The sequence below is a fragment of the Polypterus senegalus genome, chromosome 1 (assembly GCF_016835505.1).
Source record: "Polypterus senegalus isolate Bchr_013 chromosome 1, ASM1683550v1, whole genome shotgun sequence".
Taxonomy (NCBI): Eukaryota; Metazoa; Chordata; class Cladistia; order Polypteriformes; family Polypteridae; genus Polypterus; species Polypterus senegalus.
In genome coordinates this window covers 142571415-142586065 of record NC_053154.1, presented here as the reverse complement: position 1 = coordinate 142586065, position 14651 = coordinate 142571415, and the positions used below count along the sequence as shown (strand labels likewise).

General features: G+C 35.1%; 2 protein-coding genes across 8 annotated transcripts in view; one reads left to right on the top strand and one right to left on the bottom strand.

Annotated features, from left to right (window-relative positions):
• ttc14 (tetratricopeptide repeat domain 14) overlaps window positions 1-5905 on the top strand; it is a 29035-nt gene extending 23130 nt beyond the window's left edge. For 6 of the 7 annotated variants that reach the window (XM_039759495.1, XM_039759504.1, XM_039759486.1 and 3 more), the window contains exons 11-13: window positions 972-1089; window positions 4236-4345; window positions 4949-5905. In XM_039759495.1, coding sequence (XP_039615429.1) covers window positions 972-1089; window positions 4236-4345; window positions 4949-5888 — 1168 coding nt within the window. In that variant the 3' untranslated portion in view covers window positions 5889-5905. Of the gene's footprint in view, window positions 1-971; window positions 1090-3629; window positions 4346-4948 lie in introns of those variants that run through there. The other variant, XM_039759543.1, reaches the window with a different exon arrangement.
• Window positions 5906-6045: 140 nt separating this feature from the next.
• The window catches only part of LOC120532951 (coiled-coil domain-containing protein 39-like), a 42568-nt gene continuing 33962 nt past the window's right edge, over window positions 6046-14651 (bottom strand). Inside the window, exons 15-20 of the mRNA XM_039759474.1 lie at window positions 13920-14079; window positions 13476-13582; window positions 11812-11952; window positions 8651-8830; window positions 8235-8326; window positions 6046-6511 (exon numbers count right to left, since the gene is read on the bottom strand). Coding sequence (XP_039615408.1) covers window positions 6343-6511; window positions 8235-8326; window positions 8651-8830; window positions 11812-11952; window positions 13476-13582; window positions 13920-14079 — 849 coding nt within the window. The 3' untranslated portion in view covers window positions 6046-6342. The remainder of the gene's footprint in view (window positions 6512-8234; window positions 8327-8650; window positions 8831-11811; window positions 11953-13475; window positions 13583-13919; window positions 14080-14651) is intronic.

The window sequence follows — 14651 nt, the reverse complement described above, 5'->3', positions numbered from 1 at the left end:
AAAATGCCCTACTGGATATAGGTATAGCCATGTCCAAGACAACCATACAGTTAAGATTGCACAAGGATAAATTCAGAAGGTTTAACACTGGTAAAACTTAAAAACGGAAATGGCAGATTATAGTCTGCTAGGAAGTATATCAAAAAATCTGTACATTTTCTAACAGCATTTTATGGACTGAGGAGATGAACACTCATCTGTATTAGGGTTATGGAAAGGGAAAGTTGTGGAGAAAGGAGGAACAGCTCATAACACTAAGAATGTCACCTTTCTTATGAAAGAGAGCCTTCAACTGTAATTGGTTCATTTGCACTCATTAATGAGGTGACTTCTGATAAAAGCAACAAGATTAATTCTAAGGTATATAGAGGCATTTTCTTAGATTCAGTAGAATATGTCAGAATTCATTGGATGGTGCTTTATACTGCAGCTGGACAATGCATCAAAGCATATTGCTATTGGGGCCGAACAATGGAATGTTCTTGAATGATCTAAACAGTCCTCAATACATTTCTTTTGCCGAAGACAAGACAAAGGACAACAAACCCTTGATACAAGGTGTAACTACAGTGCAGTCCTGGACAGAGCAGAACAGGTCCTGGTGTCAGAACACAGGGAGAGCTATTTATGCTGCACCCCAGGAGCACTTGCAGGTTAAGGACCTTGCTCACAGGCCTAACAGAATAGTATTCGTTCTGGCACTGCTGGGATTCATACTGGCAACGTTCTAGTTACCAGCACAGATCCTTTACCCAGTGAGCCGCCACTCTGCCAGGATACACTGATAACAATCATCTCACTATTCAAATATTTATGAACTGCACTAATATATCTAGCACTAGAATGTGATAATATAGATAGATATATATTGTGTGTTTTATCATTTTTAAAATGCAGAGTACATTAGCCGTAAAATTAGTGAATTGCTTCTAGTTATGCAGCTAAAAGAATTAATAGATTGTTTATAATAGGCTAGAAGATGAAGAAAAGCTTGTAACTGCAGAGGGATTGTACAGGAAGGCACTAGCTTTGGATGAGACCTTTCAGGAAGCAGAAGAAGCATTAAGGAAATTACAGAAACATATCCAGGTGAGACTGTTTACATTTCTGTATTCACATTAATTTTTAACAAAACAGTTTTTTTAATATGAAGTTATTCACTTAGGAATGTATTTTATAACTGTGTTTGATAATTTATTTACAAGGGCCATCATCAAATTTCAAGAAGATATTGGTAAATATAATTAACATTGATAGAGTGTTATATTTGAAGTACCACTAGTACATAAAATTTCTGTAATTTATAGGTGAGAATTTTTATGGCTAGCTTAATGTAAAATGCCTGTTCTGCTTAGAATATTAGAATGGATCACTATATTTTTTATAGAAAGTATACAACATAGCTGACAGGTAACATATTTAAAATCGGTCAATATATTAAAAAAAAAAAGTTTTCTGCAATTACTGTTAATACAATTCCACTGCATACACATTTTAATTAATTATAAATTCTGTATATATCTGTGGTATGTTAATGTTGAAATTAAGCATTAAGATATCTCCTACAACACAATATTGTTTTTTTCCATTACTACTAATGTCCTGTGGTTGCAGGTTATTTATACATTATGATGACAATGATCCATTTATGTTTTTAGTATTCTCTGCATTCAGGCACTTATTCTATCATATTCATAAAGAATGTTCACATGATAGAAGCAATATGTGCTGCAAGAAAAATGGTTAAATGTCTTCACTGGAACTCTGACTGTTATTTCTTAAATTAATGTTAAGAGTTTGACATTGCAATACAAGGCAAGGCATCCAGACTTTGTGGTGTGATCTTGAAATTTTGAAAAATGTACATACAGAAATCTCCTTTTTAACTGCTTAATTTCTACACCAGCCTAGTTTGTATAATGTAATTTATGCTGTTACATAAATTTAATGTGAATATCAGATAACTTCAATAGAACGTGTTCCATGATTTTGCTGTGTTATGAGATATTAGCCTTTTTCACACTTGCAGATATTAAATAACCTTGAGCTAGGGATTTGCTTTTCAACAAAGCGGAGTCAAGAAATCCAGGAAACACATCCCAGAAATCACAATTTAACGCAATTTTTGGGAATTTCCAAGGTCTATGTATTTGCAAATAAATACAATTTTGTAACCTTGCAACATTTCACTAAGGCCATATATAATTTGCATAGGACAGTGAGTCAAGTGAAACAATCCCAAAGAGTTACTGGTAAAGACAAATGAGGGTGTTTAGCCTAGCCCAGGGGTAAGCAATGTCGGTCCTGGAGAGCCGCAGTGGCTACAGGTTTTCATTCCAACCCAATTGCTTAATTAGAAACCAATCCTTGCCAATCTCAGACCTTATTTAATTTTGTGGCTTGTTAGTCTGCAATATTAAGTTCTTCTATCACAGATTTTATTTCTTTCCAATGTTATCCTCCAAATGATTTGAAGCCTAAAACGGGTAATCTTCAGTGTTACATTTTTCCTTTAAGTGTTTTATTAAATCAAACAGTGCATGATGAGCACACACAGATGTAAATGGGGCAAAAAGAAAGGAGTGGAAAACTGGCTGTTTTATCAATTACATCTTATTGCTAATAAGGAGCCATTAAAACAATGAATGTAATGGTTAAAGATTGAAATAAGCAATTAAGGGTGGGGAACCTTAACAAGCGACACCACTAAAATGAAGCATCAAGATGTCACCTGAGCAGTAAGTGCTTCTTCATCTGCAATAATTGACTTCTCATTAAGAAACTGGGCTGGAACAAAAACCTGCAGCCACTGCGTCTCTCCAGGACCGACATTGCCCACAATGTTTTGCACCAGTTTGTTTTCTAATGCTAGCCGTTTAAAAAAAATATGTGGAAATTGAACAAAATCCAGAATAAGTTAACTAATTTTCATGTATATCGAGGAAAAATTGTTGAGCCTGGTTACTAACGGATACAGCAGTGTGTCCCGTCATTCACAGCCAGTGATTTTGTTAGTTAATGAAAGTGGTGCAAAGGTGAAGCAAAAGTGTAATGGAAGTGGGAAGGTGGGGGTATGCAACACTCAACAGATGAAAACTGAGCTTTGTGTAGCCTTTAATACATTTAGAAATGTAGCAGCAAACGTATGTGGATCCTTACTGTTTCAATTTACCTCTGCTATTTTCAAGTTTTCTTTCATAGTTCTGTTTGTATCTTGAATGCATCCTGTAATTCAGGTACTAGAAGAAAGAATTAGACAAATAAAAACAGCACTCTGCTATCATTTATCACTGACATTTTTCATTTTAAAATGGTTCTCATTTAGGATTAGGAGCTTAACACAGTATCCATAGCATTGCCACTTTTATAAGGCTTGACTTCTCAGTAATTACTTTATAAAGTGACTGTAATTTCCTATTATGAAATGTGTTATTTTATCAATATGACTATTCATTTCTGTTGTATTCTAACTTTCTACCTTACTATTGGAAAAGACAATATTTAGTCTGTATGGAATTATGCCATGAATTTAGATATTTAATGTTATTGTTTGTGCCATTTTTCTATCTATCCATTTGGTGTATATTTGTGTGAAATTTATCATATATCTTTTATTTTACTTTGAATAGAGATTTTTTAAGATGAATGTTGTGCAGAACTCAAAAAAGAAATTTAACAAAGCCAGAGTACAATGTCTTTATCTCCTATATTTCATGAATTACTGATGGAGTGTTTTCTCATGTACATGTCTCTGGTCCGGGACTTTGCTTCATGACTTTACTGGATTGCTGCGGTTAATGTTGCTACATCTGATTGAAACAAACTGGAACTCTGGATTACATCCTGGTTTGTATATTTGGATGTCATTCGCTGTGGGTAATAAAAACTCCTTTATATTTTAAAATTCTGAAACTAAATATAATGCAATTGCATTTAATATGTGCAAAACTAATTTCTGTATTTTTTTTTATCTATATTTATAAATTGTTGCCTGTAATTGTGGTGGAATTTTAAATATTGTGGTTTTCTTTTTTGGCTCAATTGTTTTCATTTGTGCATGACAAAATGATGATTATATACTATAATGTTTTGTTTACATTTAATTTACAAATTGAAAATGGCAATGAATTTCAATACCTTAAAAATATATGCTGTTCTTGATCTCTGTTGATTTAAAATTTTCAATGCTGCAATGTATATTTGCTGTCTTACTGTGCTAATGGACTCCAATAAAGAAATCCCTGCAGTTAAAAGAAGAGGAGGCAGCAAAAGAAAAAGAAAAGCATAAAACCGTGAAAACAAGTGCTGCAGAAAAATTGCGTAAGCTATTAAAAGAAGAAAAAAGGTAAAAGAAAACAATTTTTTTTTATTCAATTCAGGTAATACATTGACCTCCTGCAGTAATCATTTTAGCCATGTTTTGAATTCAAATCTTTATATTTTTGTGCCTTGCAGTGAAAATAATTATTTTTGAAGCATATGGAGAGTTTTGTGTACATTGTATTATACAGCAAGAAAATTACTGTAATAGGATTAAAAACCATAATAACATTAAATTATATTTAATCACTTTCTTATTTATATAATGTTACTAAAGTGAAAATATCAGTAAGTATTCACTTTTTTTCATGTATGCTGTGTATCAAACATTGGAGATGGAGTATCTCAGCATAATTTTTAGATAGTTTGCTTATTTTAGCACTGTTTTGGTCTGTAATATATGCATTGAAGGTTTGGAAGCATTAAATAAAGTGAAAAGAAAGGTCGTAAATTACCTTTAGGCAAGAGGGAGAGTAAATAATTTAATTTCAATATTGCTTTCTGGAGAAATTGTCTTAAAATGATTGGCTTTTCAGTTTAGCTACACAGTGAGTACAAGCAATAATATTTTAATGTAACCCTTCAGTTTTTATGTCTCATATGTTTTATGATTTACATTTTATGCTAGATTAAAGCAAAAAAGAAAAAGATCTTCTTCATCAACATCATCTTCATCTAGTAGTTCAGCCGACTCCTCTTCCTCTTCTCACAAAAAGGGCAAAAAAAGAAAGAGAAAGCATTCTGATTCATCAGTCCGTGATAAAAAGCACACTTGCAAGGCAGATTCACTAGGAGGAAGATCTGCTGATGGTAAAGAGGAATTGTATCCACTTCCAACAAACACATCTGCATCTTTCATGAATCGGGAAATGACTGATGAAATAAAGTGGCAAGAAAAATCTGTCATGCAGATGGATGTAATCAAGGGAAAAAGCTATTCTCGCTCAATGTCGTCATCATCTGTAGAGATCGTTGAGGATGGACGAGGTAGGTCAGATGACTCTATAGATTCTTTTCATAGTAGCCAAGTCTATGCTTTTACCAGTAAAGGAAAAACTAGATATAGTTTAGATGGAAAATACCCAGATTATAGGTATAATCCACCAAACCCCTTGCATGATAAAAGAAGAGAAAAGGACAAAGAGGAGGTGAGCATCATTTCAAAGCATCATTCCCAAGATTTGAGCACTAATTGTGATTTGTCCAGAAATTTTGATAAAAGCCGGTCACGGAAGTATTCTTCCTCTTCAGTAGGTTCTGAATACTCTCACACATCTGATAGATATGGAAACAAACAACGAGATTCTTATTCTCAGGACAATAATAGTAGCAAATCCTATACCGGAAAGGATAATCTTGAAGACAAAGATTATTCAAACCAAGGCAATAAAAGAAATTCTGTCAGTGGGGTGAAATTGCATAATGAAGAAAGTATGCTGCCTGTGGCCAGAAAAAAGAATAGTACCAGTATTCCAGAAACAAGTTCAAAAAGGAGCCTTCCATCAAATTTGTTAGATATATTTAGCCAGATTGCACAGTTTGAAAAAGAGAAATGTATAAAAAAATAAAAACTCTTTAAATGTCATTGATTTTCTTTTGTCACTTTTTTTACTTTTGTAAAATTCACTGTCTTGTGCAAATCAATTGTAGCCAGTTATTTCAGACTTTCTTAAGATGGTATAAAAGAATATGACAAGGATTCCATTATTTTCCATATATTGTGCTTTTAACAGTCAAACGTTAATCTGAAAATTTTGGTAAGGTCAAAGTGAAATACAAAGGTATATCTAAAAACAGTGAGTGCTGGTTTTATTTATGTTTACAGAAATGCAGGTGAAAACATATTACAAGCTGTGTCAATATTTAATTCAGCTTGGTGTCAAAAACCAAAATCATATTTTTTTTTCTATGTACTTTCATGTAAAATTTACATCTATAATGTAATAAAATTAAAAAGTCCAGTTCATGTATTGTTTACAGTATCCTGCATTTTAAAAACCACAATGTATAATTATGTTAATACTACTTTAAACTGCTGTTGCTACTAGCTGCACTGCCAGGACGAGATTCTCGAGGTGTGGTCGTTGTAAGAGGTGGGGATGACACGGACAGCCCTAGTCCTAAATTAACAGTCTTCATGGGTGACTTCGCTGCTGCCATCCTGGGGCTGCTTCTTAAAGAGATGGATCCACTAAAAAACAAACAATTTTAATATATTATTCAGAACGTAGCAGTTCCAACTTTCTGAAACAAATCAATACTTATTTTTAACTTGCAAACCTTCTGAATGGGTTTTATCTTATAGTTCTGTTCTGGTGATAATGTGGAGTCAGAGCTTACAGTCATATGAAAAAGTTTTGGAACCCCTCTCAGCCTGCATAATAATTTTCTCTACTTTCAACAAAAAAGATAACAGTGGTATGTCTCATTTCCTAGGAACATCTGTGTACTGGGGTGTTTTCCGAACAAAGATTTTAAATTAAGCAGTATTTAGTTGTATGAAATTAAATCAAATGTGAAAAACGGGCTGTGCAAAAAATTTGGGTCCCCTTGTAATTTTGCTGATTTGAATGCATGTAGCTGTTCAATACTGATTACTTGCAACACCAAATTGGTTTGATTAGCTCGTTAAACCTTGAACTTCATAGACAGATGTGTCCAATCATGAGAAAAGGTATTTAAGGTGGTCAGTTGTATCTGTACATCATTCTACAATTCAGCACAATTTGCACAAAGAACATCTGTATGGCAGGGTGATGAGGAAGAAGCCCTTTCTGCACTCACGCCACAAACAGAGTCGCTTGTTGTATGCAAATGCTCATTTAGACAAACCAGATTAATTTTGGAACAAAGTGCTTTGGACTGATGAGACAAAAATTGAGTTATTTGGTCCTAACAAAAAGCATTTTGCATGGCGGAAGAAGAACACCGCATTCCAAGAAAAACACCTGTTACCTACTGTCAAATTTGGTGGAGGTTCCATCATGCTGTGGGGCTGTGTGGCTAGTTCAGGGACTGGGGCCTTTGTTAAAGTCGAGGGTCAGATGAATTCAACCCAATATCAACAGGATAATGTTCAAGCATCAGTCACAAAGTTGAAGTTACGCAGGGGTCGAATATTCCAACAAGACAATGACCCAAAACACATTTCAAAATCTACAAAAGCATTCATGCAAAGGAAGAAGTACAATGTTCTGGAATGGCCATCACAGTCCCCTGACTTGAATTTTATTGAAAATCTGTGGCTTGATTTGAAGCAAGGCTATCCTTGCTCGGCAGCCATTAAATTTAACTGAACTGGAGAGATTTTGTATGGAAGAATGGTCAAAAATACCTCCATCCAGAATCCAAACACTCATCAAAGGCTATAGGAGGTGTCTAGAGGCTGTTATGTTTACAAAAGGGGGCTCAACTAAGTATTGATGTAATATCTGTCATGGGGTGCCCAAATGTATGCACCTGTGTAATTTTTTTATGATACATATTTCATATTTCTGTTAATCCAATAAACTTAATGTCACTGCTGAAATACTACTGTTTCCATAAGGCATGTCATATATTAAAGGGAAGTTGCTACTTCTTAGCCAATGATAAACAAAAATCCAAAGAATTAAGAGGGGTTCCCAGACTTTTTCATACGACTGTGTCTTGGCAGCAAATTCAATTGGGGGTTGAGCATCTGTATGTCTAAGGACTATAACAGCAGAAAATCTCTGTATACATACTGAGATTGTGACAGCATTACACTGATGTACCTTTCAACAGAAACCATATCGGGGTTCATCCAAGTGATGTAGTCACGTCAATTTACAAAAGCAGAATATGAAATTTCCCATGTCCAAATTTTACAGGTACACCTGGTAACCTAGATTTCTACTTATCTAGTTAATGCAATTTGAGGGTTCTGTACTAACCTGCCGGAGGATATGGAGCTCCTGGATGATGAAAGCCGTGAACTCTGCCTACTACCAGGGGTTGAAATTGTTGTTGGTAGTGGTAGCTGAGCCTTAGATGTAAAGAAAATGTAGGCATAAATAGTAAACAAAAGATCTAGATGTGTATCTTTAAATATTGTCCATGAATACACCCAACACTAACAGAATCTCTTGAGATATCTTGGTCTAAGTTAAGGATAATTATCCGTTTTATTTTTTCTAAAGTTGTCTCTTTTTCATATAAATGTTCTTAATTTTATTTTGGCTGATTACAGTACTAAATATATAGGACTAAACCTTTAGGAAAAACAAATGAAAATGTTTAATAAAATGATTTTAAATCAAATAGAATTGGCCTGTTTTATAACTTTCCAAAGAAAAAATAATTGACAAACCTGTTGAAAATATATCTGAAGTATAGACGACAGGTCAGAGTGGTCAGCCATTGCTTCAACCAATAACTTGTTAATGGACTTGTTAAAATCTCTTAATTCACGCAGGCGTATATCTTGTTCTGCTGGGATTTCAGTTCCACTGTGTTTTGCAGATTGAATTTCTCTGGCCAATTTTGCACACTGATTGCAGAAGGACAGTGTTGTTAAAAGTCTTTTGATACATTTTAAACATTTTGCTTTTACTGTATGTAGACCCATAGTTTTCACATTAAAACAGAATGTAGCTTAACTGTAGCTTTTTTTATAACTGATGTGTGCTTTTTGGCATACACACTCACTTGTAGTATATGCATACAGCCTTATCTTTGTTTAAAAATTTCTTATTAAAAACAAATTAAGTATTACCTCGCAGTATCAGTTTACACCAGCTTACAGTGGATAATAAGTAAAACAGGAAAAGAGTCACAACTTGTAAAAGAAATAGGAATGGCTTAATGCTACATACAGAGAAGAAACTTAAGTCCACTTTTAAAGCAGCACTGAACATTCATGTATTCATTATGGTTCAAAAACAACTACACTGTATCAGTTTGCTCCATACAAGAAAATGCATACCTTAAATAAATAATTAGAAATAAATATTCAAAACAAGCATTGATAGTACATGAAAAATAATCCTCCAGTGTGCATTGTCTGATAACATATGGATATGTATCATTACAGGAACAGGGTTTATGTAAATGGTTATTCTGATAGTGTAATGGCCATTTCAAAGGTTTACCCAATTTGGTTACTTGCCCTGTAAATATTTGTTTTCCTCCTCACTCCTTGGCATCTTTTGGGGTGACACAATGTTTTCATATCATCTAATACCATTTTTAACCATGTCCTCTTTGCCCTCCATCTAGGCGCAGGGGTGTCGAACTCCAGTCCTGGAGGGCCGCAGTGGCTGCAGGTTTTCATTCTATCCATCTTCTTAATTAGTGACCAGTTTTTGATGCTAATTAACTTCTTTAGCCTCAGCTTTAATTAGCTTGACTCAGGCCCCTTAGTTGTTTTTCCTTAATTAGCAGCCGGACAGTAATGAGACATAAAACAAGCAGGACATGACCAGCTCACCTGTACCCATCAAACAAAATCTGAAAATAAAGATGAAGGTCTCAGTAAGGTTGATCCCCCAGGTTACCAAAACACTTTAGGAGTTCTTAGAAAAAAGCAGAATATCAACAGTTTTGGAAATGTCTGCTGTGGCAAAAAGAGAGTAGCAACGAGCCATGGAATTGAATAACGGGTTTAATTAACAGCAAGAATTAGCTTCTCAATAAGGAACTGGTTGGAGTTTGAAGCCCCAATTTAGCTGGTCATCTGTTGGCTCGTTTCATGTCTCATTTCTGTTTAGCTGTCATTTAATGAAGAAAAGAATCAATTCAGAAGACTTAATCCTTAAAAACAGGGCTATTAAAATAGAGGGAAAAGAAGTTAATTAGCAGTGAATACTGGGCACTGATTAGGAAAAGGGTTAGAAAGAAAACCTGCACCCACTGCGGCCCTCCAGGCCTGGAGTTTGACACCTGTGATCTAGGGTGTCATTCCCTGTATCTTCCTCTCTATCTTGATGCAGCTCATCAGCCAACAACCACCTTTTGCCTTTTGCTTCATATTTCTAAACCATCTTAATCTGTTTCTGTCCAGAGCAACACTTTCCAACTCCACACAAAGTTTTTATCATAATTCAGCATTGCTCTTCCTGTCAGCTCTATGACACTCCACACATCTGTCCCATGTCTCTTTCCCATATAGAGGATATTACTATCCCTCAGATTTCATAAACCTTTCCCTTACAGCAAGACACCTTTAGGAGTCAGAATGGAAGATAACTTCCAGATTTCCTTACAAGCACCTCTCACACCTGGCTATCACTACTTTGCCTGCATTTTTATTTCTGCATTTAAAATGTAAGCTGCCAAACAGCTCCATTACTGATTTCTCAATTTACACTAACTACATCAGCATTCTGCACCCCTCTCACACACTATACCAACAAAGGTCACTCTTCCTGCCTGTAGAATTCACTTTACATCAATGCATCCATTATGCACTTGCCATATACTGAACAAGCCATAGCCATATGCCCATCTCTTCCACACCTCTTGCCCAAATGTCTTCAATAATCACCTTGGTCTTTCCTATTCAAACCAGCTTATCATTTCAGTATTTTTTTTTTAATCCACAACAATTTTTGTCATCCGCATACCAAAGCTTCCACAACAATCCTTCATACACTTGTCTGGTCACCGCCTCCATCATTATAACAATAAGGAACAGACTCAGAACAGATCTGAGGTGAAGTCCCACCTTTGTCTCAGAACTCAGGCTATCACCATATGCTGTCCTTATTGCTTGGTGCATTGACATCAACCACAAACGCCATTAATCCACAAATAACCTCCTCAATGCCCACATCATCTTTTGTAGCACATTCTGAACACTTATTATCACCCTTTCCTTTGTATTCTGGAATGCATCATTGCAACTGCCCTTCTAGCATTTTGCTTTGTTTCCCAATAGGTTGCCCTGTTACTTTCTGCCCTTTTTTGCCCTGTTAGTCCTTATAGCTTCTAATCATTTACCCTATAGCCATTTCTACCACAACTTTTTACCACCATGTTTCCTTTTTGTCTGGGTGGTGGTCCCTTTATTTAACTGAAGGTTTCTTTTTTGACATTTTTTCATCACTTCCTTTTTGCCATTTAAACCAGATGATTCTGAAATCTATTTCACACTTGCTACTAATATTTTTAAACAAATGTTCATCCTCCAACTTCAGCCTTGGTACATACTTGCTGCTGCTTCTTCATGACTTTCAATAAAAGATCCTCCATAACCAAGGGAAGTTATGATACACAAACTTCTCCAGGGATTACCAACATACTTCTCACCACTTTACGCACTAACAGAGTGTGTTGTATGTTGTTATATACAGTATGCTGACATTTTCTTTGTTGTATGTGTTTTACTCTAATTTGTATTTGGTTACTTAATATAAATTTGGTATCAAAAATAAATTGTAAGTAGTGAACTTTGCTCAGCATCACAGCAGAGTATCATAAAAGTTTAAAATGATAGTAAATTTTGTATTAGAGGTCTGTCTTCTCACCTACCTGTTTCGTTACTCTCTCTAGCTTTTCCTTTTGAGAGTCCAGCTCCTTAGTCAAGCTCAGAATCTTACTTTCCATCTCCTTATTTCCTTCAAGCTGTGTCCTTTCATCACTGATTAGAGATTCAAGTGTGGTGGTCATTGCCTGTAATAAAAGTAACATTGTACAAGTTGACAGTTTCTGGGATATACAGGCAGAATTTAGGTATTGTCCTTTTAAAGTTGTCACCCACTTCACTTGGGTCCCAATCCAGATGGTTCCTAGTTTGGTGGGTGGATCAATGTGCCACCAGCGCATGTTCCCAACCTCTCCTTTCCTCTTTTAATATTTAGACTGCTGTCTGAGAGTGTTTTCGTGCAACTTAGGTTATGCTTAATTCCATTAGGAACTCTTCTATTTTTTATTTTACTCATTTATACTGTCCTGTCTGTTTTTTTTATAATTGTAATTCTTATTTTACTTGATGTAAAATGCTCTAAGCTACACTTTTATATGAAAATTAAAAATGATATACATAAATGTTTTTGTTCTCTTTATCTGATACAGAAGCATCCTGCTATGCCTTCATGAAATCTCGCCTGGATTATTGCATTTCTTTTCTTTTAATAGCTTCCCTGCAGGACCTGTAACAAGTATGAATCACTGCTGTCAATGTGCTGACTCGCTAAGCACACATTCACCCATTCTGTTCTATTCAAAGCCATTCTCCTGATTTACTAAACTGTCCAGTGTTACTCTTATCGTATCAACCTGAAAGTCCCCTAAAATCATTCAATGGTGGCCTTTTCAAAATTCCAGATGCTTTGCAGCCCCTGTTCTCCTGAAGGTGCTCCCTTGAAAGTCTCTTGTATTCCAAATTGCGTCTTCCTATTCAATTCTTCAGTAACAACTGTACTAATCCTGAAGCACTTATGTATACTTTACATGTGATGTTTTTGAAAGCTGTTGTATTTACTCATGATTTTTGAAGGTATTTTTGTTTGCTATGGAAAACATCCAGCGATGGCATGCATCTATAACGAGTGCTAAATAAAGTAAAGAATAACTGATTGATTGGTAATACAGAAGAATAAAGAAGTCAATCCAAATTCAAATTAATTGGTTGAACACAGGGTGGTGCAGTGGTAGCATTGCTGCCTCACAGTAAGGAGACCCGGGTTCACTTCCCGGATCCTCCCTGCATGGAGTTTGCATGTTCTTCCCGTGTCTGTGTGGGTTTCCTCCCACAGTCCAAAGACATGCAGGTTTGGTGCATTGGTGATCCTAAATTGTCCCTAGTGTGTGCTTGGTGTGTGTGTGTGTGGCGCAATGCCCTGAGTTTGTTTCCTGCTATGCGCCCCGTGTAGGCTGGGATTGGCTCCAGCAGACCCCCGTGACCCTTTGTTAGAATATTTCAGGTTTGATGTTGACTGACTGGTTGAATACAAAAGTAAAATGAAAGTTTATTTTATGTAGCATTTTTACACTGTCACATCACACTTTAGGAATCAATCATCAGCAATATACAAATTGATGTAAGAGGAAAAAGAAAATTACAAAAATAAAGATAATTCTGTTACACAATGGATTCCATTATCATGCCACCTATGTGTATTCTCTTCTTTCACACCAGTGCATTTACGGTATGGGTAATGTATATATAATATGCATTGTTAAAAAACAAATACCTTTGTATCTTCCTGTAGCTCACGGATTTGTCTTTTTTTGTATTTGTATTTCTCTTCCACTGCTCTCTTTTGTTCCTCGAGTTTCAATTTTTCTTCATATTCTTCACCTATTATTTAACCAAAAAATATATACTGTATCAAAAAAGATTTGTATGTGTTTTTTTAGGAAGGAAAGTTGCTGTTTGAATACATTTTGGATTTTCCTTGACTAGTGACTGTTTACAAGCAAGTAAGACTAGTTATAAAAATAATGTATGAAGGTTAAGGCTGGCTTATAAATGTGTTTTTCAGCAGTATTTGTCTTATCAACAATATGGTGAAGACCAGTATAGTGCAGACTGATATGCTAAATATGAATATAAACTCTCAGCATAAGAGGTGGTGGAATGCTGCAGTGTGATCTACGGCCGAACACTTACTGTCAAAATGCTACATCATACCCACTTGTTTCTGTGACTTTATTAAAAGATTTTCTGTAGGTCGAATTCCGGCTATTGATGACATGCAATGTATTTTCTAAAGCTCTTATTTCTTTTTCTGCCTTGCGGATTTTACCATCCAGTTCATCCCCTTCACGCTGAAGCTCCTCTTTCTCTTGTGCAGCCTAAAATACACAGATTATAGAACTAAGGTCTTAATAAACATTATGTTTTATAAAACTGTATTTGTGGAGAAATATGCAAACATTGCTGTTGACAATAAACCAAAAAATAAGGATACTGTATTGGGAATTATTGCATTACAAATGTAAGAAATAAAAAATTTTTGATCACATTTTTATAGACACTGATATCTAAAATTGGCACAGCCAAATTCTTCCCATGGAATGGATAAAAGTTCTTTCAGTCTGTCTGTGTGTCTGTCTCAAAAAAAAAAACTGCAGAAATAGCCTCAGAAATACAGAATGTTTGAGGGGACAAATTATTTGTTTCACATAAAAATAAATGGCAAAGCAGAAGAACATTAGAATTAATAACTGTGATCCCAAAAATTGATAGTGAATGTAAAAAGGCCATTCTGTGATACTTGTCATTACAAACAGAATTCAATTTCTTGACCACATGGGAAACGGAGCAAATTATTCTTAAAAGATATGTTTGGTATTTTTCCAAATTATTCTATCTTGACGTATGCTAATTTGCCACATAAAACTGTGTTCTAAAGTGAAATCATATT